Below are 24,705 nucleotides of genomic sequence, written 5' to 3' on the forward strand. Positions count from 1 at the left end.
TGTAATGGAAGAATGTGTAATTGTTTTTTTTTTTTCAATCGGGAAACTCGCTAGCAGGCGCTGCCTGGGGCGGCGTTGTCTTTCGTGGGCGAGGGTGCATTCTCGTTCCTTGCGAGATGGTGTAGTTCTGCGTTCATCGAAGAAAGAGCGTTTCAATGGTCTACACGCGCCGTTCGCGTTCCCTCGCCACGTGGCGAGGACTGAAGCGGTGGAGAAAACGTTGCCCGAACAAAACTGAGCAACGAACCACGAGTTTCCAGCTAATTTTTTAAATGTGAAGGATTTCTTAGCGAACTTTGGCGACTTTGCGCGTATCTATCTATCTATCTATCTATCTATCTATCTATCTATCTATCTATCTATCTATCTATCTATCTATCTATCTATCTATCTGTCTGTCTGTCTGTCTGTCTGTCTGTCTGTCTGTCTGTCTGTCTGTCTGTCTAGCCACCTATGCCTTTTAGCTCTCCTGGCTGTTTCGATAATGGTATCGATACCAAACTTGGTATGGCGTAACATGAGTGTATGAAGAACACATTTGACTAGTCAAACCGGAAAAATAATGACATGGATGTCATGAATGTCATGATTTACCTTTCATGGTCCTGCAGCTCTTGCAGTGCTTTCGTTCACCTGCCATGTTGCGAAAGTGGTATGGTATGGCAGAATCGCATGGCAAACACAAGTGACACACCCTAACATGAAAATCATGACATGCATGTCGTGTTACAACAGGACTACATGCCACGCTCATGATGCGCTCGCGGCCGTTTTGCTAGTGTCATATATACCAAATTTGGCATTACAGTACGTGAATGTATGACGGAGGTACGTGACTGGTGCTAACATGATAATCATGAGATGCATGTCATGTAACAACGTGACTACATGCCTCGCTCATCATGCGCTGTCAGCCGTTTCGCTAGCTTTACTTATACCGAATTTGGTATTACGGGACGTGAATGAATGGCGAAGGTATCAGACTGGTGCAAACAGGATAAACACGAGATTCAAGTCGCGTAACAACATGACTACATGCTACGCTCATGATGCGCTCGCAGCCGTTTCGATAGCTTCACAAGTGCCAAACTCGGTACTATGCGACCCGAATGGACGACATAGGTGAATGACACATACAAACACGATAATCACGACATGCGTGTCTTGCAACAACATGACTACATGCCACACTCATGATGTGCTTGCGGCCGTTTCGCTAGCTTTACATAAGCCAAATTTGGTGTTACGTGACGCCAATGGATGACCAAGGTATGTGACTGCTGCAAACATGATGATCAGATGCGTGTCATGTGAGAAGATGACTACATGCCACAGCCAAGGTGCCAATACATTTCGGCGTTATGCGGTGCGCGTGCTCACTGGCGTTCATTCCGTGAGGTCTCGCTTGCGTTGCCAGGCCAGACGCCGGTCCTGCCATGTACTCGCAGGCGCGCACCACTCTGTCTTGCTTTGACGCATGCGCGTTTCAGCGCACCCGGCGTCCCTTCGTCACGAAAAGAGGGAGACACGCTGTTGTCTGGGTAACACATCGGCATAGAGTAATGTTACTATATTCTATGACATCGGCGCGAAATGCAGCATATCGCATTTCGCGCCAGTCGCCGCCAGGCCACGCCGACGGATGCTGGTCGCGCCTGGTGTCAGATTATATAGAGTGCTCGCGTTTCGCTAACGTAGCGTCGCTGTGCCCAGCGTGCGCACGCGTCAACGCTAAACTGGAGTATACTGGGCCGTTCATGATGCGCTCGCGGCCGTTTTGCTGGCTGCGCATACACCAAATTTGGTGTTACGTGACGTCAATGGATGACGAAATATATGAATGGTGCAAACATGATAACCCAGACATGCGTGTCATGTAAGAAACGTGACAACATACCACGCTCATAGCATGCTCGAGGCCGTTTCGCTAGCTCCACATACACTAAATTTGGTACGCGTGACGTTAGTTGATGACGATGGTAAACGACACATCCAAACATGAAAATCATGACACGTAAGTCATGTACGGCATCATTTACTTCCACCCCGTAACGTTGTGCTCATTTTAAAGTGACATATCAACATTTCTCATTCATGCTTCGCATATAATCGATTCCTACTGTACGTGGGATCTGCCAATTTTTTTTCTGAAATAAATCTCAACGCTTCAAAGAAGCCTAGTGTTCCTTCTTTTGAAAAAATGACCATTTTATTAGTTTCCTCTTTAATAAGTGTAAGATTTATTGCATGGTGGTGGTGCGAAAATGTACGTCTTGGATGGACTTGTGAAAGCGAAATTGCATGAGATCGGGCTACTTGGCGTAGTAACACGTGCAGAAACTCCACTCACGTAGCTTGGCGTGTGCTGCGACAGAAAGCTGTGACTGACCTTTTTTTTTTTTTTTACATAATCGCCATGGATCGCCCACGACCCTCTCCAAGGCTGCAATTTCCCAGTCGCATGTCGGAATACAGAAGTCATGTTGGCCAGAGAAGTTCTGGCCTCAGTGGCTGACTGACTGACTGACTGTATAACTTTGAACGTTGTTGCGAAGCGCACCTCCAACGACGTTACGAAGGGCGCCACGAAATCTCACCGCTGCAACCACTGTTTCGAAAGACGGCGACGCCGACACGGTCCCGAAGGCGCCACTGCTCCGATCTCCGCCGACACGGTCACCAGCCGTTTGGTAGCGTAGGTTTCTCAGCTCGCGACTGCTTCTGCGCAGAGCTGATAGACGAGCGGACGAGACGACGGTGAGTTAAACAAGGTTTATGTACAGCATATATACAGAGGCGTTACAAATTCGGCACTGGGGCTGACAGCTTAGAGACCCGAAGAGCCGAGCTCTCATCTCTAACACATAGGTCTGCTCTCTGACACACATGTCTACTGCTCGCGACGCGCCGCAGGACTTTTTTTTTATATGCACCGGGTGGATTCTTTGAGTAACCAAATGTCCAACGAGAAGCGCCGCTGGTCGTGAGGTCAGAATCCTTCATGGGGTCGCCGCTGGGCCGCGTCATTCTCATCGAATCTGGAGCCGCTGCGCTGCACGTGGCTGCACCCAAGGACGAGTGACGTCACCACACATTGCGTCAAACTCGCCAGACAAGAATGCGCCGGTTGCTTGCTCGACGGGCTCGCTAGCTGAGGTGACTCACTGTGCGTGCGCGGCAGAGAGGCACCGCCGCGTGTTGATGCCGTTGAGTTGTTCGCGTCAGGCGGGCTCGCGGGCTGGCCTTGACACAGATTGCCTTTTTCACAGGCATGGACGTTCGCTGTGGACTCGCAGGCATAACGTCCACTGCTCTCCTCTTTTTTTTATTCTTCATTCCTTTATCCCCAGTGCAGGGTAGCAAACTGGATGCTTATCTAGTTAACCTCCTTGTCTTTCCTTTTATTTTGTTTTGTCGCTCCCTCTCGCGGCTGTGGGTAAAAACGGTTTGCCGTCTACGTATATTTAGAAAATTACCGAAGTTCAACGACGCTTTTCCAATATTTAAAGGTGCTGCACAATGTGTGACCACACTATTAGATTCCGTGTTCACTCAACAACAATAACAAAAAAAGTCATCGAAAACCCTTTATTACTCTTCATAGCCATCTGATAGAATCGAGTTCTCGTGACACAAAGAAACAAGCGTACAGTCAAGGCAGTTTGCGTGGTGCGTAATACAGTTCGTTCTTTGCGGCAGACTTTCCCGTTACATTCAAAGCATCCTTCACCGTAATCGTATCAGGAAGTGCAATCAACTCGCCTTTCACACTGACTGCGTATAGGCTGTGCATGGCAGAAAAAAGTCGTCCGTAGCTGTCAGGGTAAAGGCACTCGCTGATATAACCGGATATGTCCTGCATGCGGGCCTCTACCGGAACATTAACGGAAAGAGTCGGTGAAGCGGGGAATTGAAAGAACATGTCGAGGTGAGGCTTCAGCGTTATGACGACTTGTGTGGCCTTGCCCTGGGTCAGGCCGTGGCAAGGCGCCGCGCAGAGTCCTCCAAATGAAGCGTCGGAAGAGTTTGCGACAGCGCGGTCTCTGTGCGTCTTGCGGTTCGGGCCATCCGCGCTGTCTGCCGGCACGAGATCGTGCGCATCAACTTCGTATTCACCGGAAAATGCGGATTGAGTGCGCCTCGCTTGGACGCGCAAGGACAACCCACGGCCCATCTTCTCCCAAGAAAAACTGTTGCCGCCTTCGTAAACTGGCCATGTAGGGGATTGATGCCATGGCTGTTCGTACGAGCTTCCGCGTTGAGGCAACGTTGACGCCGAGAAGGATAGACCACTCGCTTCCTCTTCAGGTCCATTCACGCCAACCGTAATTGGTTCCTCAGCATGGTCGACCTCGCGGTTGGTCGCCGAACCGCAGCTGCTTCGGCCAACGACATTTCCTACGACAGCGGTGCACTCACGTACATCGTTTTCAACACGGCGCGCTGTGCCTTCGGGAAGCTGGCGGTTCCCTGAAGTAGCTGAACGCGTTTTACCGAACATGAGCTCCTCGGCGTCACGCGGAACAAGTGCGGCGACTAGTATGTCCATGCGATGGTCTCGACGCAGTTCGCGCCTCGATCTTATCTTCATTCGGCAAATGGGGCATTCATTGTTGCACCTGCGAAGCGCCGCTGTGATGCACTCCTCGCAGAAACGGTGCAGGCACGTGGTCGTCGCCACAGCGTTTCTCAGCGAGTCGAGACAGATACCGCACGTGAAATCCCGCCGAAAGCTGTCTTCGTGAAGGGGTACTAGCTTCGCATCGTCCGCGAATAACTTGTGGCGGGAACGCTGACGTTCGTAGTCGTTCAGTTGCCAACGGTCGTCACCGCTTGAAGTCGACATAGTGAGTCGGACCGAGCACCACTTCTTTCGTTGGGGCGGTGTGACAAGCGAGTGCTCCTCAAAGCGAGCACCTCCGAATGCTAACTCTCTCGTGAAATCGAAGCGCAGGCAAGACGCGGAAAACACCGGAGCAAATGAAAAATAAGAGTCAAACAACGCCGCACACGCACCTTCTCTTCCCTTCGAAGGCGTCGCCGCCGCGCCGACCGACCTCCTCACATCTATTGCCGAGCCAAGTGTAGAAACATCTAAAAGGAAAGGAGCATGGTGACGCAGAGTTGCGTTACGTACGAGAGAGGTCCCGCCCTTTCCACTGCCTCGGCTGCGCGACGCGCCGACGAAACGCCTACATTTTTCGGGAACCCAGCGGCTAGTTTACTATGTTTCTCTATGCTAGTGCATGTAATCCAGCAGCGGAGGGAGTGTTATCAGGAGATGAGAGATTTCGACGTTGAGTGGCGTGACGGCGCCTCGCCGCCTGAAACCATCCGCGCTGCCCTAGCGGCGGCGCTGCAGTCGATTAGTACTTAGGGGCATTATTGGTACTGAGAGCGCAGCGCTCCGCGCGCAAGAACTCCTCTGCGCTTCGGCCTTCGGCTCTCCCGGCGCGCTTTTTTAAATGCAAAGCATTTCTTAACGAACTTCGGCGACATTATGCGTATCTATCTATCTATCTATCTATCTATCTATCTATCTATCTATCTATCTATCTATCTATCTATCTATCTATCTATCTATCTATCTATCTATCTATCTATCTAGCCGCCTACGACTTTTTTTTAAAATGCGAATCATTTCTTAGTGAACTTCGGTGACTTTGAGCGTATCTATCTATCTATCTATCTATCTATCTATCTATCTATCTATCTATCTATCTAGCCGCCTACGACTTTTTTTAAAATGCGAATCATTTCTTAGTGAACTTCGGTGACTTTGAGCGTATCTATCTATCTATCTACCTATCTATCTATCTATCTATCTATCTATCTATCTATCTATCTATCTATCTATCTATCTATCTATCTATCTATCTAGCCGCCTACGACTTTTTTTAAAATGCGAATCATTTCTTAGTGAACTTCGGTGACTTTGAGCGTATCTATCTATCTATCTATCTATCTATCTATCTATCTATCTATCTATCTATCTATCTATCTATCTATCCATCCATCTAACAGCTGCATCTTGCTGGCAGAAACCTGGAGGCTTACAAAGACGGCTTAGCTTAAGTTGAGGAAGACCCAGTGAGTGATGAAAATTAACACAATCAGTTTAACCTCAAGGGACAAGACGAGAGCAGAGTGGATCAGGAACAAACCGTGGTTAAGAATATCATAGTTGAAATCAAGAAGAAGAAATGGATATGGGCCGGGCACGTAGCGCGTAGGCTCCATAATCGCTGGTCATGAAAGGTAACTGACTGGATTCCCAGAGAAGGCGAACGCACAGGGTGGACACAAAGTTAGGTGGGCCGATAAGATTTGAAATTGGGTTGATTGGCAGATCATGGGCCTTCTCTTGGCCAACCCAGCCTCGCCAAGTAGACGGAGGCAGCGCACGCTTTTGTGTACGAGTGCCAATGTTCCCGTTGATTAGGGAGCCAATCGCCGAGCTAATTCCAAGGGCCGACATGTCAGCCCCCCGATCTGCACCACGACAGCACGGACAATTTAGATGTGGTCTTGTTTAACGCGCCAGCGGACGGCGGCTGTGGTCCAAAGAACGAGTCGGAGCCGAGAGTTGAGAAACAAAACAAAAAAATATGTTTTCAAGTATGGCAGATCAGGCAATACACAATTATGCACACTCCGTAATAGTTCAATACAACACGTGAGCGCTCAAACAACGGACTACACAATACAATCGGCTACACTCAGAACAACGGACACAAACCACGACACGCGCTACAATGAAGTCACTTGCAATGAACAACCAATACACTTAAGACTAAAGGTTCGTGGAACTTAATCCATCGAAAGTTCTTGGAATAAAGTTTGAATGTTTCTTTCCTAGGAAAACTTCACTCAAAGCCCAGCGCAGTTGTCACTCCGCTGCCCCCGAAGCTTCTCTTCCAGGAAACCTCGCGTCGTCAAATGCCCGCACTCCAAGCACCAAACTTATTCGCCGGTAACACCCCGCAATCTCACGCGGCTGCGGCTGCAAAACACGTCTTCGCCCACTCGCGGTAGACACACACCCTTCTTCTGCTTGTAGCACAAGCCTTCACCCGAACAAGTGGAAACCCTGTTCAACGCCTGCTTTGTCAGTGAGGACAAACGCCTTCACCCCATGGGGGAACAACTGATAATGATGATGATGATGATGATGATGATGATGATGATGATGATGACAATGATGATGATGATGATGGTGGTGGTGGTGGTGGTGGTGATGATGATGATCCTTGTTATTCCGGTGCACACCCACAAAGGGGGATCGGCCAAAAAACCGGGTGGCAGGATCTTTAATTAAAAGGCTTATATTATGGTTTTACAAACACAAAGTAATTTTGGGCTGAAAATATATATATAGAGAGAGAAAAGCCAAAAATTGAAAAAGGAGTATATCTGAGCAAAGGTCGATGCAGGCTATCAGATCTGATTTAAGACGGAGGTAATGGTGGGTCCAAAACGAATGATATATATAAAAAAAGCACTCTAATATGGCAATCGCTCTGTTTAAATTATGTAGTAAAAAACACCACAGAGCAGACGTCCCTGTGGCTATAACCTAATTTAATTCTGCCAAACGATAAAAGTACTGACACATTTACCTATAACCCTAATTTTTCAAGTGGAGCTACCTGGTATCTTTTGGCTGATAAGAATATCGGCGACAGAATAAAAAGAAATGATCTATCGTTTCTATTCGCAAACCTGACATAAAAGTGACACCTTTAGACCAACGATATAAAAATAATAATTTAGTTGTGGAATTCTGCAATGCAATCTAGTATAAGCAAGTTCCAATTGCCATGTTGCGCACCACTGTCTATTCTAGCAGCATCCAAGATGAGCGAAATCTCGAATTTTATTCAGTGAGTAAGAGTTGATTTCCTGCAAACAGAGGTTTCTAAACCTTATTGCTCTCGCGTAAGCCGTATCGGGCAAAATCGGGATAAGGGGACCGCTAAGAGATACTGTTGCTAGTGCATCCGCCATCTCATTGAGATATAGGCCACGATGGCCCGGTACCCACAACAGCTGAAGTTCTAGCAAGATTGTCGCTATGAGTTGTCGAAACATATGCATAAGTGTCAAGTTGTCTCCCGAAGACAGAGCAGCACATGCTCAAAAAGAATCTGCAATTATGACTGCTTCTAATTCACCCAAAGGAAGTTTCCGCAGTGCCAGTACAATATCAAATAATTCTACTATGAATACTGGTATGTAATCTGGAAGCCTAACCGAAAAGAACAAGTCAAGGAAACGCGAGAAGATATCTGCCCCAGCCTTTTCGTTTGATACGGATGCATGAGTCGCGATTGTGTTGTTCATGTTCACTTATGCCAAGTAATCTTCAAGCCGATCATTTAAATGTTGAAATGGCATTTGCTTCGCGATATAAGGGTAAGTATTCTCAAATTCCATCTGAAGGTCTAAATTACAGTTAATTGTTGAGAAAATATGTTTGATTTTGACGTTCAGTGGTTCTAGCAGCGCTTGAACAAACATGATCTGGGGGGAGTAGAATTGCGTCCACCGAGTTTCAAAAAATAAGTTACGCTCTTTAATAAAAGCAAAAAACGATTATTTCTGGGGTGAAGTGTAGAGTTTTAAAGATGTGTGGATAGTAAGTACATTGAATCTATTCAACAATGAAGATGGACGCGCTTCCATGTATAGCACATTGTTAGCAACAAACTTGGGCAGGCCAAGGCACAATCGTAAAGCTTCCCTTTCCAATAGTATTAGTGGTCTCATTTTATAAGTCGCACAGCTAGAAAATAACGCACAGCCGAATTCCATGATAGGACGCATGTACATTTTATATATCATTACCAATGTATTTCTTCGCAGCCCCGTTTTTCTGTTGCTGAGCTTGCGTAACAACCCCATGGCCCTTGTTGCCTTGGACCCAATGTGATCAATGTGACTTTCCCAATTAACGAGCTGTTATATATGATGCCTGAGCATTTGAGTGAATCCACTTGGGGAATCTCTCGGAAAGCTCTGTGCCATACATCAGGGAGGTGTTGACAGGATCCCTGAACGAAAACGCTAGAAGCGCGCTTTTGTTTACGTTTAAAAGACATTCGTATTTTTTCAAGCCATTCCTATATATCATGTTTAGGTAATTCTGTAATATCTGATATAGTAATTGAAGATCACTATTTGTCGCAAAAAAGGCAATGCCATCTGCATAGAGATATAAATGAATATCGCTATGTGTTGGAATCAAACTAAGGAAGATGTTGAACAACAACAGTGATAGCACTGCCCCCTGTGGTACGCCATGGTATTGCTGATATCTGTTAGAAAAACAACCCCTTTGAAAGCAATAAAACTCTCTCTCCCTTAAAAACTCTGCTACCCATGCTCTTGTGTAGTTTGGTAAGCGATACATTCACATCTGCTGTATTAGTATTTTATGCTCCACTTTGTCGTACGCTTTGACCAAATCAAGAGTAACTAATGAACAATACGCTCTTGTCCCTGTCTTTCTGTCCGCGTCTAAACAGTGCGCTCTCATTTCAAAACTTTCTTCTACGCCGAGCCAACTGTATACGTCTCTCCAAATGCACGTGCGCACACCAGAAGGAACATTCCGATTTAAAGCCAATTTGACTAGGGTTCAGTATTGATATCTCCTCAATGCATTTCAATATATGTGCATTCGAAACCCTTTCAATTAGTTTAAGCAAATTAGATGCAATAGAAATTGGCCTTACATTGTCAAGGGTAAACCCGAGTCCCTGTTTTTTTAGATATGGGAATAATTTTGGAAAGTTTCCAATCCGAAGTTACCCAAGAATTTTTCAAGGAGTAATTAACGATAGTACAGAGTTGATGTGGGGAAATGTCGTATAGTACTTTTATCATTGCTGACGGTACCCCATCTGGTCCAAGTGCTGCAGGAGGTAAGTGCCTCACTACATCCGCGAATTCAGCTAATGTCACTTCCCATGCAATTAGCTTTCTATGTGTTTTGACATTATTGATCTGAATCTATCTTCTAATCCTCTAGTAACGTTTTCTAATAATTCAGTGAGTTCGCGAGGTGATAGAATTGAAGAATCAATATTGTGTGATGGAGGCATCATTTTTCTGAATCGCAAATGTCTAAAAAATGCGTTTCTGTTGTTTGATTTTGAAAGATAGCTGAATTTTTTAGTGTCATAGTCATCTTTTGCTTTGGGTACTGTACGTTTAAAATCTGCTGCCACGTATTTATAGTCACACCAGTTTTTTGGGCATTGGTTCTGAATAAGTTGCTTCTACGCCGCTTTTCGTTTTCTATACCCCCTAATACAATCAGCGTTCCACCGTGGGCTAAACGACCCGCCTGTGCCTGAAGTTATTAAAAAAGTTGCCTTTTTTATTGCTCTTCACAATACCGCACACAGACTCATAGCCCGAATGTCTTCCTGCATGTCCTTGCGAAGAACCAAAGTAGACTTTAAGTCTTTTTGTTAACGCTCATAATTTACAAACGAGCCAATTTTACCAGTTAAAAATATCCCGGGAAAGTTAATATCGAAGCTAACAGGAAGGTGGTCACTGTTTGTTGCGCAATCTGAAGTTTTCCACGACGATATCCTTAGTGAAGAGCTGGATAAGGTCAAATCTATAAACGACTTAGATTGTCTCCTAACAAAAGTAACAGTGGGAAATTTTACACAAGATAATTGATTATCAACAGTCCATTCGCACAAGCGCCTTCCACTTACATCAGTCTTGAAACACCAAAACACGTGGTGTGAATTGAAGTCACCAGTTAATATTGCATACTTCCTGCAGGAAGCTAACATTGCATCTAAGCATCTTGTGTCCTGCACTCCTACCGGAAAGTATGCGTTAACAAAAAAAAACGGGGGAACAGTCAGGCAGAATGATGTCTAATACCATAGTTTCATAGTTAGTATCCATGCACAGGTAGTTATTCTTCGCTCCATGACTAAATTTAGTTGATATAAAAACGGTAAGTCCACCACCTCTGCTACGCCTGTCTAAACGAAATAAGCGATAATTTTTAGGTAAAATTTTCGTCCATTTTGAAGCCAAGTTTCTTGTAATGTAATAATATCTGGGCAAATTCGCGAAGAAATATACGATAAAGCTGTGGTAGTCGAACCCATTGATCGAGAATTCCACTGTAATACTTTAGGGAGCCTTTCTTTACACTATAAACCCGCCGCAGAGGCTGCTTGATCCAAAAAATATTTCTTCAAGAAGTCTTTTTTGGAGAAGTTCTCAAAAAAGTCTTTCTTTGCAAGTTATTTCTTATATTTCGATTTCTGCGAAGACTTTTTTGATAGGGAAGATCTGGCACGCTTCAAGAAATTTTCAGATTCCGCATTCATATCTGTGAATTCATTGGAGTCATCTGACATAGGTTCTGGATCTGCCCGCAGTATTTTATTGGAAGGTCCTGCTTGAGGAGATACGCATCCTGTAGGAGCTATCGGGCTTTCTGTCCCTGCACACCTTGAAACCTCCAAATCCTGGGAAGTCTGATTTTTCATAGACACTGAAGCGAGGATTTGGGTCAACTGAGATGATAATAATTTAGCCACGACTCCAGTATTATTGTTGGCAAGACGCTCCATCGTCTGTTTCGTTGCCTTCTGTACGGTCTCTGCAGTAGATTTTACCAAGGCGTTGCGGGAGCTTCCACTCCGGCAATTATTCTTTAATACTCTTTTGGACTTTGCTAATGATGCATCCGTAGCAGCGGCATTTCGGGCTGTTACGCTTGCGTAGCCTTTCGAGCGTTCTTGCCATTGAGTCACAGGTTCCCTCCGGGAGCAACGCCTGCGTTCCACAATTTCCTGTAGCCAAGCTTTTCGTTGTTTCGCCTCACAATCTAAAAGAGTCTGCAGGATGCGCTTCATGACATAAACAGCACTTCGCTTCCGCAGAGTTGCACTTGCGGCTGTCATGATTTTCTCCGCATATTCAACACCTAACAGTTCACCTGCACCCTTTTGCGTTGTGGTCGTATCTCTAACAACTCAAACACTGCAGTGACTTAGGAGATAGATGCTCTAGCTCATAGATAAGAGGCCAAGCCTTGATTTCAGATGGCCTTATCGTTCCCGCAAAGGTTTCTATCACCGATTGAGTAGGTGACTTCTTCTTGTCAACCGTACGCGTGCACCTGTATACTGACACTGCGCCTGCTACCGAAAACAACTCAGCGCACGCTGGCGCAAACTTCCTTCTTCTCCTGATCACCACTCTCCACTGCTCACTTAAATACCTTCGCGCTAGGTTTTAGACGTTTATAATCGTTTCGTAGGCGCGCTGTACAGCCAGGGCTGGGAAAAGGCCAAGACGTTTCGAGAAGCGTCCGCGACACGTGACGCAACTGGGGAGTGACCAAATGGAGCGATTTAAGCTTTCCTTCTCGATGATTTTGGAAGTCACTCGGCGATGGATACGAGAAGGTTGGTCGGCTGATGGTGGCGCCGCTTTTCGAGGGGAAGGGGCCACGCACCCAAGCAGTGCTTGGATGCTTGTTTTCTTCTTTAACGCTGGCTCGGCCGCGTCAGTCTGGCGTCTGGTGTCGTCGCCGTCGCCAGAATTCGGAGGCGCTCGCTTCCTTGAGCACTTGTTTGTGACAACGAGACAACGACGACTCGGTTACAGTTCAGCTTTGTTAGCTGTATAGCGTGTCCAGTCGTCGTCGACATCGGGTTGTACAGTAAGTACGCATAATATTGATCAACGAGGACTACTTCACGCGCCGGTGGGTCGCAATCAATCGGCGATGCTTCCACACTCGCACAGTAGCTGCAATCATCGCTGAAATCGTCACTGGTAAGTTCAGACTAGCTGCATGGCACAGCTCGAATCCGCGTCGGATGCAATCGCCAGTTTGCTTTTCGCACGACATAAAAAAGTACGTGAGCTACGTTTACATCCTGGCGAGCCACGGTGGCGTCTAGTTATTTTGTTTTAAATGCGAAGCATTTCTTAGCAAACTTTGGCGACTTTGTTTTAAAATACACTTTCCCCTGCTGCAAACTGCAAAGCACGATCGCAGCGACACCGTAGTCTCAAAACCAGCGCTTGCGGGCCACATGCGGGCCGCAATCGCCGCACGTGATTTTGGATTTTCTGCGTGCGGTGCGCGAACGTGAACGCCGACTCGCGTTACGACGCATGCGCAGTGGCAGCGACCACAAGGGCTCGCGGTGCGGTAGTCTAAAACTCCCTTATAAGAGCTCGCGTTTTGCTAAGGTAGCGTCGCTGTACCCAGCGTGCGCATGCGTCAACGCTACATAGGAGTATATTGGGCCCTTCATGATGCGCTCGCGGCCGTTTCCCTAGCTCCACATATACCAAATTAAGTGTTACGTGACGTCAATGAACGAAGAAATATATGACTGGTGCAAACCTGATAATTCTGACACGCGTGCCATGTAGGAACAAGACAACAGACCACGCTCAGAGCGTGCTCACGGCCGTTTCGCTAGCTCCACATATACTAAATTTGGTATCACGTGAAGTGAATAGGTGGCGAGCGTAAACGACACATTCAAACATGATAATCATGACACGGAAGTCGTGTACGGCATCACTTACCTCCACCTCATAACGTTGTGCTGATTTTAAAGTGACATATCAACCTTTCCCATTCGTGCTTCGCATATAATCGATTCCCACTGCACGTGGGATCTGCAAATTTTTCGCGTTGTTATTGTGCCCTTTTTACATATTAGCGCGATTTAGAGGGTAAGAAGAGCTTTTATAGTGTTTTTAAAAAGCCTATAGGTGCCTGTTTTGGACATTGGTGCCTGAATTCCTATAAGTTCCCATTAATGTCTGTTTTCAATATCAGTGCCTATATAAACGCTATTTGAGCTCAAATTTTACTTTCAAGTACCGCTGGAGTCCCGTATTCATGTTACCCGGCAAAATTGAGCTTTTCGAACACTATGGGGCGCAACCTAAAGGCCCAATCCATGTTTGTAAACACAGGTATGCCGACGTCGACAATATGGCTAAAATTATAGCGAAGTCCGCGCATAACTGTCGCCATAAGCGCTCAGGGCTGCGATGTGCGCCAACAAACGAAACTAAGTTGTGAGACGCGACTCGCATTCAACCGCAACGCAGGGCGTCGGCATACCGTTTTTTTTTTTGTCGTTGCTTGACTGAGAACATCACATGCACCATTGAAAACCCAGCATAAATTGCGGTAGGCTGAGCGTCTTTTGCCTACCAAGACAGCGCTACCGCATTTTCGTGACGTAAGTCCGGTGGAATTTGTCTATACTCCATCCCACAAGTTACTTTCGTCACTATCATGCTTACAAGGACTCTTAGCCAATGGGAAGGTCGATTAGCCTCCAGGCATGCATGCGCGTCGCGTCGTCTGCTCGGCATCTCTCCGGCGTCTGCTCGGTTGTTTAGGAGGTGGTTCTGTGCAGCGACAGGACGATGAACAACGAAAGCGCAAGCGTGTAGCGTCATCAAGGGGGAAAGTAAAGTGTAGATTAAAAACGATATCTGTAGGCTTCTGTTTTATGCGTTATTTACTTCTTAGATTGCGCTTCACTAGGTTACATGAGAAATTTTACACGGAAGTTGTTGCTTGTTTAATGAAAAAAAGCGTTGTATCGCCAGAAGTTTTCAATCGGATTATTACAAGCTGCGAAAGCTTGATGCGAGTAGGTGAGCTCGAAAGCTTCGCCACTACTCGATGTAGACTTCGCAAGCCAAATTCCTTCCCCGCCCAATTCGGTATCGTGGCGACTCGGAGCTGGAGGATCAAACGACGCGGACGCAATCAGTACGTCATGCGCGCGTAAGGTTACATCCGCAAGGCATGCCAGGCCGCGCACGTAAGCGGCATTCTGTCTTTTTGACGTTCTCTGTGTGGTACTGCCTGTTTCTGTGGGAGGCGTCCACCTATGCGCGCACGTTTGGAGAGACTGGCATGGATCACGTATCCTCCCCACGATACACAGCATCGCACCGCTGGAACTCCTCTAAGGGACGATGCACCAAAAGCACGCCAAGCGTTGTGAACGCGGGCACCAACACGATGCGAGAAAGGTGGAAATATCAACGCAAACGAAACGGTGACAGCACATAGTCTCGCATCTCGCTTAATACGAAGTGAAAATAATAATGCACATAATTTCGTCTATATGTTTTAATATTTCTGTCAACCTTCATACTTCTATTTGGGCAACAGATTGTACAAATTCAACACGTCGTTTCGAATAGTTCTCTCAGTGCACTAATTTGACGTATGCAAGACCGTTCATTGTATACGTCACCTCCACCATGCTGGGCACGCACCTGTGATATGAAATCAAGCGGCCTTCAGTCTGACATTTCATCTCTTTCCGGGGCGCTATTACAAATCTTGGCAGATTGTGAGCACCTAGTGCATGTTCGAAATTCTCAAAGTAGTTGAAGGGCCCTTTATGGTGTTCACGGACAGAACAGAAATCGACCCTGTGCGGTTAGACCAAGTTAATACGAGGCAAAAATACCCTTCTGGCCTGTTAGCGCTCTGCGTATTTGCTCCTGTGTTGCCCTTCTCAGTTATGCCGAAAAGAGCTAGGGAGACCCAGGAGCGTGTTCCTTTTGAACTGGGACGCTTAACTCGCTGTGTCGGACTTGAAATAAAGAAACCGTATTCGGCGACACCTCGCGGGAAAAAAATGCGTGGCTGTGCTAAACCATTAGAGCCTTTGTACCACCAAAAGCTTTTTTCTTTCCAGCGAGCAATGGAAAGAAAAATGGTAGGTGTAACCTTAAGAGACAAGAAGAGAGCAGAGTGGATTAGGGGACAAATGGGGGTTAAGGATATCATAGTTGAAATAAAGAAGAGGAAATGGACATGGGCCGGGCATGTAGCGCGTAGACAGGATAACCGCTGGTCATTAAGGGTAACTAACTGGATTCCTAGAGAAGGGAAGTGGGTTAGGGGGAGGCAGGTTAGGTGGGCAGAGGAGATTAAGAAATTTGCGGGTATAAATTGGCAGCAGCAAGCACAGGACCGGGTTAACTGGCGGAACATGGGAGAGGCCTTTGTCCTGCAGTGGACGTAGTCAGGCTGATGATGATGACCACCAAAAGCTAAAGCATTTCTGTTTACTTTTTTGTTGTAGACGCAGATTCCACACGTATTTCTTCGAAATATTGAATTTCGTCAAAAGTTTTTTGTGCCTATATTTATAATTTTGCCTGAAACCCGGTTTTTTAGTGCCTGTAAATCCAGCCTATAGTGATCAGATTCCGAGCACGGAGCAGCTCCCTGTTTCGGTTTCGATTCTGCTTCGTCGTTAATTGTTTAATAAAAGTTAATCAGTGTCTCGGCGAAGTGAACTACCCTAGCTGTTGCCAGACTGCTAATACTATTTGAAAACGGCATGACTTCAATATGGTCGAAAAGGCATCGGAGTTCCTCTTAATGTCGTGACCACCAAAATATACCATGTGATCATGATGATGATGCTTTCAAATAGGGCTCGTACCCACTGAGTGGGATAAGCCGAGAAAGGTGCCCGCAATATTTTTATTTGTTTTCTTTGGTTGCCATGCGTTTTGGTTGTGTACTTAATTGTAGCTTCTGTCAAAATAACAAAAGTAGGTTCACTAAAATAGCACAAAATGTAGAAATTTGCTTGAATTTGTGTTCGCGCATATAGAATGTTCTAAAAGCCGTATTATTTGCAGGCTGGCAGTGTAAACAAACGAGAAAGACGAAGACGCTCCTCCGACCCCCTATGAAGGAATAAAAGACAAGCAGTCAAGGAATTATCATCGACAACTGGTGGACAGAAAACTCGGAAGCCCTCATCGAGCAGCTTGACAGGACAGGGCAAGTGTTTCCTTCTTCTTGTGCCATTTGCCACTGACTGAAACGTGACCCCCCGCCTAACACCGGTGCCGAGCCCAATACCGTGCCGAACCCTGTGCTTACGTTCACGGTCTCTTAATCGCGCGAACTGATTCGAAAGAGACTGCGTTCTTTTTGCTTATTCACTACACGTACGCGTATTAAGTGCGAAGTACCGTTCGATGCTTCGGAACATCTCTGGCCGTTAGCTACCATTGCAGCGGCTGAGGCGTCGTGGCCTGTGCGTAGTGACTTCACCAGTGCTGAGCCTGCATTGCATAAACCATGGGTGACCGTAGGCGCGACAGCCGAGGCAGGCCTCCATCATTCGAACCACGTCCTCTGCGCCATCCGCCACCCGATATGCCGCCGTTCCACGAACCCATGGGCAACAGACCATCGCTGTTAGAGCCAACTCCTCACCACTCGAGGGGCCTTCTTGATCGTCAGCGCCGCAGAGAGACCAGAGACGAAGGTCCCAAGGAGCACAGGAGGCGACCCCCTGATTATGACGATCGGTACCCTGCTTCAGCTTCCGTACCACCGATGCACGGCGACGGTCTGATGCGGGATGCCGGCAGAGACGACAGAGGTCACCGGGGAAGGCGCTTTATGGAAGAAGATGAAGAGCTGCCATCGGAGACGTACGACTACCACGGGCCAAGCGGTGGAGACCCACGGGGCCTGCCTCGACGACCGTCGGAGCCACCTCGCCGGCCGCAGAGCACCCCACGGTACGGTGGCGATCGCGATCGTTTCTTTGAATCTACGGACCGAGGAAGGCACTCCTACAGCTATTCAGAACATCACGGGGGCGAGCGCGAGTGTTTCAACGATTTTGGCGATCGTGGGGAGCTAGATCGGGAATACTACCGCGGCCGTGACGACCCGCGGCGTTTTGGCGACGGAAGGAATCATGAATACCAACCTGACCACATGCAACATTGGCCAGATGATGACCAGGACTGGGGGCCGCCACCGCCTGGTCACCGTTACAGCGAAGAAAGAGGACGACCCGGTGGCACGGGCCAGCGGCCTTTCATACCGGAGTACTCCAGCGGCTTTGATGAAGAACGACCGTCATACATGCCGTGCCAAGAAAGCAGACGCAGTAGTTGTTCAGTTCCGAATCGGTATCAAGACTGGGGTCCTGAAGGCTTACGTAAAGGACCACACGATCTTGGACCTTCTGAGTGGGAAGATGAATATGGGTCCTTGCCTTACCATCCGGAACCACCAGACTTCGGAGGCATGGAAAGGGCGCCAGTCCTATCTGAAGAATATCCTGGTGGAAATATGCGTGATGCTGACCTAAGAGGCTACGACGAAAGACCTCCAAAGAGTTCCAGTCATGGGTACTCCCGCCCAAGGCAATTCCAAGAAGGTAGCAGAGAGATGTTGGGTATGCCGCCTTACGAGGACCGTCCCCACCATTCTCCAGGTTCTGGACGACGCCCTTTCAGAGAGGGCTTCTCAGAAATGCAACGCCCACCTAGACTTCCTTCAAACCAACAACCACCGTCTGGTCCTATGGGCCAGGAGGAGAGCCAAACCTTTCAAGGCGTTGGTTCTCACGATAACGTTTTGAATCTAGATAACCCGGTGTTCAACGAGCTACCGATAATGCCATCCAAAGATGCATCGCATCCCCCACTGCCAAATCGTCCAAGAGGCATGGAAGCGGAGCAAGCTACTGAAAGTTTACACAGGAAGGTTCCCGCCAATTCTGTGAATCAATGGCCCAACTTTCGCACGACGGGTCGCAGTGACCAGCCTGGCGCTTCGGGTTACAGAAGACCACCATTAAGCCAAGAAAGGGCACTTGATGTGCCGGAAAAAGGTATGGGCGGTATTCCGGCCAACTCAGCTCCTCTTCTTTCTCCCCCACAACCCCCTTTTCCAGCAATTTCAGGGCGACCATCCTCAAGCGTCGATGTCTCGCAACAATGTCCCCAGATGCCAGTGGCCGCTTCACAGGGTGAGGGCCCACCGAGCGCTAGGGGACCGCCGGGACAGCGGCTGGTAATTGTAGATACGTGTAAAACTGAAAAAGCTGGGCCTCTTCCTGGTTCAACCGGAGAAGTGCGGCAGCTTTCAGCAGGTCCTCAACCAAGAAAGGGCATTTCACAAAAGCCGGATGTTCCGCCAATGCAGCCTACTTCAGCGGACCAGTGCCAGTTGCGAACTCCAGTGGCTCCGACCGTAACCAGCACACCACAACTACCCTTATCTAAAGACACTCCGCCAGTTACAGCCGATCAAGACCGCCAGCCTCCTCCGGCTGCTCCATGCATAGGCAGCGTCTCACAAGCACCGCAATGTGGATCCATTCTGCCTGCTACAGCTGACCAACAACGGCAACAGGCAGTTGCTACATGTGCAAGTGACATCTCGCAAGTCCCACAAAACACAAACCACCCACCTGTTAAACAGGAACAGCGCCAGCGTCCTCCATTAACTCCATTCACAAGCAGCGTCTCACAGACAACCCAAAGTGCACAGATACCGGGTGCTCAAGCTGGCCTATTGAGGCAGCGTCCCACAGTTACCGCCAGTGCAACCAGCGTTTCAGAAACACTACAAAACGCACCTCATACACCTGTTAAAACCGAACAGCAGCTACGGCCCATGGTAACTGCATCTGTGAGTGACGTTTCACAAATAGCACCTGAACGTGCAATACAGAAGTCCCCTTCAGTACCTGAAAGCAGAGATGATTCCCCTGCCACATCGACAGCGTCACATAGTCCTGCAGAAGAACGACATAGTGGTATCGAAGACCGCAAAGGACAGCGTCCCATCAGCTTTCCGCTTCCGAAAGGCAAATTGGAACAACTAGCAAGCCAAGTATTGCGTCCAAATCCTTCAGAAAAAGGACCACGAGCTCCAACCATCGGTTCAAATCAAAGTCAAGTGAGCACCCAAAGCAGCAACGAGAAACATTTATCGAGTTGTTCAGATAAACAACATCGTCTCGTACTTCCAGGATCATCCAACCCCACGCAGTCTAAGGGCCCTACTACTCTACCCTCATCTCAGCAGCTTACCGCAAGCATTTCTTCTACGGCCTCAGCCCAAAAACCAATTCCGGCGCCCCCTTTGCCGCCTTCACAGCTCACATCACAAACATTCTTCCCGACCTCTCAGCTAGTGCAAGCACCCACTGTCAGCCCGACACCCGGTAGCTTCAGTGCGCCCGGAATGACCGAAGTATGCCCCCCAATAACTACCACCTACCCGCAGCAGTTCTTCCCAATGACTTACATGCCTGTTCCTTTGGCGCAAGAAGGCTACATGACGGCCCCTAAACAATTATCCAATTCAAGTCCTTCTGGCAGCTACGACTTTCAACAGCGGCAAGTCACTTCACTTGAGACAAAGCACCCTACTTCAGTATCTTCCCCTATCCTCAAAACAGCAGCAAATCAGCTCTCTGCCAGCGTACCAGCAACAGTGCCATCTACTCCAACTCCGAGCTACTTCACTACGCCTCAACGCCCAGTTGCAACGAAGGTTCAAGAACCTCCAGCTAGCCCCCTGCCCCTTCGCGGTCAAGCACACCCTAATTCTGCCAGTCAGGGGCAGCTCCAACTTTCCTCAGCACAACCTACTTCCGCCAGTCAAGGGCAGCTCCAACTTCCTTCTGGTAATCAGCAGAAAATAGGCGAGAGAGGCATGCCTCCACAGGGAGAACAGCCAGGGGACGACAAAGGTGGACAAACACCGGGGTGCGACCCAGTACAAAATCGACCCGGAGGAGGTGACGGAAGCCATACAATTGACGCAGCATGTAAATCGGTTTCTAAGTTATCCACCTCAAACATTGAAAAGTACAGCTCAGAAGTTGAAATGGTTCATGCTAATGAAGACGGCGGTACACGTGAGAAACAGGATGCAAAAGTCAATAGCGGAGGTACAGCGCAGCTGGCTAAGACGCATGATGTCGACCGAGGCGTGGCAAAAGATGACGTCCCTCAAAAAGCTTCGCATGGTAAGCAAGCCATTCAGGGTATAAAGCAGAATGTTGACACAGAAAAACGGCGGCCAGAACCGACGAGTAAAGCAGATGCCTCGTCAGCTGGTGAAACAAAGGTTCTTGAAGATGAGGCCTACCCCAAAAAACCGGTGTGCTTCATGATGCGTGAAATCGCATTGAAAAGGCAAGAAGCTTCAATGAAAGAACAGGATACCGAAATTAAAGACGCAGAGAAGTCACAAAGCCTGGATCTTTTAGCAAAAAAACAGAAGGCTAAGGAGCCGAAGGCGGAGGGTTCACTAACAGAAGTCCAAGATTTGTTCTATGGGCCGCGGCCACCAACTGTCGAAGAGATCAGCGGAAAAAGTAAAAATACGTTGACCCCAGATAAGGCCAGTGACATCAAATTAAGTGCAGGGAATAAAACTGCTTTATACGACCAAGAAGTGTCATCATCTACTCCCGAGACCGCAGTCGCAGGGTCTTCCAAGCAGGGTAATGACAGAGAGATAGATCCTAATGGAATGTCAGGAGCTTCTACTGAGAAGGCGGCTGAAGTTGAATCCGTGCGTGGAGACGACGCAAAGCCCACGGAAAAGATCGAACCTGCGACGAGTAGGAGGCATGACGACAGCTCGGACGAAAGGTCCGGACACTCGTCCGAGCGGAGTTCGAGGGCGAAAGACGACTCGTACCGACGACGTTCCTCCAAAAGGCGCCGCACTTACAGCAGTTCTGACGGCAAGTACGAAGACGACGACTCTGACGTGGAGAACAACAACGACGGCGTGTGCCTGTCCGGGCGCGGTAACGAAGGTCAGGTCTTCGGCATACCGGTCGTCTTCAAGGCCATAAGCACGACCCGCACCTTCTGGAACATTCGCGGAAGTCAGGTGGCACGCGAGCTAGAAGAGATCGTCGGTGACAACGTCGTCAACCAGAAGATCAACCGCGCGGGCTTTCTCTGCGTCAACGTGGCCACGGCAGCGGATGCTGTCAAGCTCCTCAATCTGAGGAGACTCGGCGGGGCCGAAGTGGAGTCGGTCATTCCCAGCATGTACCTGCGACATGAAGCCAAGATTCGGGGCGTCCCTTACCACTACACCAACGAAAAGCTGGCAGAGCTCTTCGCAGACGTTGGCGTGCTAAGCGCGAGGCGGCAGCTTACGGTCAAGCGAATGCACGACGGCACGTATGAGGAGTTCCCGCGCAGCAGCGTCGTACTCACGTTCAAACCGGACGCCACGCTGCCCAAGTCGCTGGAGCTGGACAACGAAAAGTTCATCGTGGAGGAATACATCGAAGCACCGCTACAGTGCTTCAAGTGCCTACGGTTCGGCCACACTTCGCGTGCCTGCGTGTCAGTGAGTCGGTGCAAGAACTGCGGCGCCCGCTACTGCGACGAGGAATGTGAGCGAAGTACCCCCATGTGCGCCAATTGTTTCGGGCCTCACCAGGCCACGTACGTGGGCTGCCCCAGACGAAGAGAGGTCGCTTTTGCCAGCTTGTGGAAGAGGACCTTCGATATAAACGCTCTTTGAACCGCTTCTAGTTGGACCTCATTTTAGAAGACGACCTCCCACCATACGGATCTCAATTGTGAAAGCCCCGGTCATCTCGCAAATTGTGACGCGGTTCCGGAAGTTGTTTGGACCCCTCATAAACTCTTTTTCTTTTATTTTAACAAAATTGTGCCTGTGGGTCCAGTCATTCAACATGTCATATTAATATCATTTAGGAACTCTAGTTATGTGTCCCTTCAGCAAGAATGAACTGGTTGTTAGCAAGCACTTTCGTCTCACGTGATCACGTAACTCATGTTAGCATGCGAACCACCGTGACAAGAAGCCTGTTGTCGATGTGTGATTTCCAGCACTGGGCTAAAGCAGTGTTCTGCGCCAAGAAATTTCTTTTTTTTTCGAGTTCTTTTAGTTTCATAACACTATATACTTTTTTCAGTCTACTATACTAGCACTTGAACCTGATCGAGAAATAAAGGTTTACTTTGTTTTGTCTGAACACTGATTTCATCTTTTTGTCACAGCTTTAGCTTGGGACCGGAATCACGAGAGAAGTGTGCTTCTTCTCAAAGCGTGTATGGTACATGCATAACGCTCATATACGAAGTTTTTGTAACGCGAGCGATGGGAGCACCGTTCGATTAAATCTGAAATACGCATAACGTAAACACCTTTAGACGTAAAAACGTTCTCACCAAAGTATATGTTTATCAAAGAACTGTGAAATTCGTTGAATTGTGGAACACGAAATTAGGTGAGTGCATTTCTTCCGTCATGTAAACGGGAAAACGTTTACTTAGGTAGCGAAAAGGGCCAGAGACGCTCTATATGAGGTGTCTTTTTTTTTTTGCGCATAGCACAATGACTGTGCAGGATTTTTTAAACTTGCTTCGCATACGCCTACTTAGTGCTGTCTTGTAATTGGTCCCTTAAGGTTGTAATGACGTGCCGTAGTGACGTGCCACAGCTCCTAATAACCTCATAATGCTATAAATTGTGAAGCTGCAGAATGCGCTTATTTTCTCTTGCTGCGAATGTTCCCCAATAAATGGCCAAAATACAATCTTATATGCCTTAGGACGTTATTTAACTTTTTGAGGCACCTGTGTCTTCTTGGATAGCAATTACATGGACACCCGAGAAGCATTTCTGCCGTCACGGTCATAGTTCCGTACGAAATCCCAATGGCTAAAATCGGCCCCAACATCGTATGTTTTATGCGGGCTGGATGGCTGTGAATGCTGCCGACGTCACACACACCGGCACCGCCTGGTGAAGGAGCATGAACGGGCGTGCGAGGGGATGGTGTACGCATCGTTCGGGCAGATACTAGACGCCGTTAGTAGGGCGTAAGTAAGGAGCCTACGTACGTGGCACGATACGCTGCGTACGCTTCATGCGAAGCGCTCAACGGCACTTTTAGTTCACCATATTGACCGTACCAAGCTACGTTTGGTTCCACTAGACGTATGTATTCAGAAATCTAACAGCTTTTGGGGTGCTTTTTAGCGCCCTCGTGCGGTAGCAGCGCAACATCGTCCCTCGAAGCAAAATATACTCGGTTTGAGCCGGCTTTGTTGCCCACTGCGTTCGACGCCGTCGCTGCCGTTTTGCTATCTGGTTCCTATATCAATCGAGATATCGCGGGAGCGTCACGCCACGCACGCTTTGCCTTGTCACGTTTACGCAGGCCACGTTTTATTTTTTTTTTCGGGCGTACGCGCGCATCTCTGGAGTCGATGCGTTACGTACCGCACATGCGCAGATCTCTCCCGTGGCAGTGCTGAGTACGTGGGTTTGTTACGTGCGCCCCACTAAAAAGGTCGACTGTGAACCTAGTTGAACGGCAGTTATGGCTCGCGCCTGAGGTTGCGCTGTTTTGAGACATATCAGCAAATGCCTGTGACTTTTGCACGCACTTGGCTCCCACCGATTGCTTTGCGTTCAAGTGACAGACAGCCCGAAAACAACTTCGCTCCCTGAAGCGGCCAGCGTATTCCCTTACAAACCCATTTCGTTAGAATTACGCGGCACCGGCTCCTGAAGAAGTTATCCGTTTCGTGTTAGATTCGGATTTATTGCTGTCGACTACACTGAATCGCCGTTTCGCGGAATCTGAGTTTTTATTTTGTTTGCTATCGAAAGCTGTATGTGAGTCTTGTCACAGCGAGAATAAGTGTAGTCTCGCAGGCTGCACAAAGAGCCAAAAAAAAAGGCTAGTTTAGAGTCAACTGAAATATGAGTTAGAATACCCCTGTCGCTGTGGTTCGAACAAGGCTCAAACTAAACTCTCCAGAGCAGTGTAGACGCTGCTTTCGAAGTAAAAATACCGGGAAAAT

General features: G+C 48.0%; 1 protein-coding gene across 13 annotated transcripts in view; it reads left to right on the forward strand.

The window, feature by feature from the left end:
- Positions 1-24,705, forward strand: part of LOC119163735 (uncharacterized) — a 60,959-nt gene that overhangs the window by 21,055 nt on the left and 15,199 nt on the right. For 6 of the 13 annotated variants that reach the window (XM_075873478.1, XM_037415799.2, XM_075873480.1 and 3 more), the window contains one exon: positions 16,708-22,865. In XM_075873478.1, coding sequence (XP_075729593.1) covers positions 17,156-22,387 — 5,232 coding nt within the window. In that variant the 5' untranslated portion in view covers positions 16,708-17,155 and the 3' untranslated portion in view covers positions 22,388-22,865. Of the gene's footprint in view, positions 1-9,773; positions 9,927-16,707; positions 22,866-22,890; positions 23,121-24,705 lie in introns of those variants that run through there. The other 7 variants (XR_012886061.1, XR_012886064.1, XR_012886063.1 and 4 more) reach the window with 3 other exon arrangements.

This window comes from Rhipicephalus microplus, chromosome 9 (assembly GCF_043290135.1).
Source record: "Rhipicephalus microplus isolate Deutch F79 chromosome 9, USDA_Rmic, whole genome shotgun sequence".
NCBI lineage: Eukaryota > Metazoa > Arthropoda > Arachnida > Ixodida > Ixodidae > Rhipicephalus > Rhipicephalus microplus.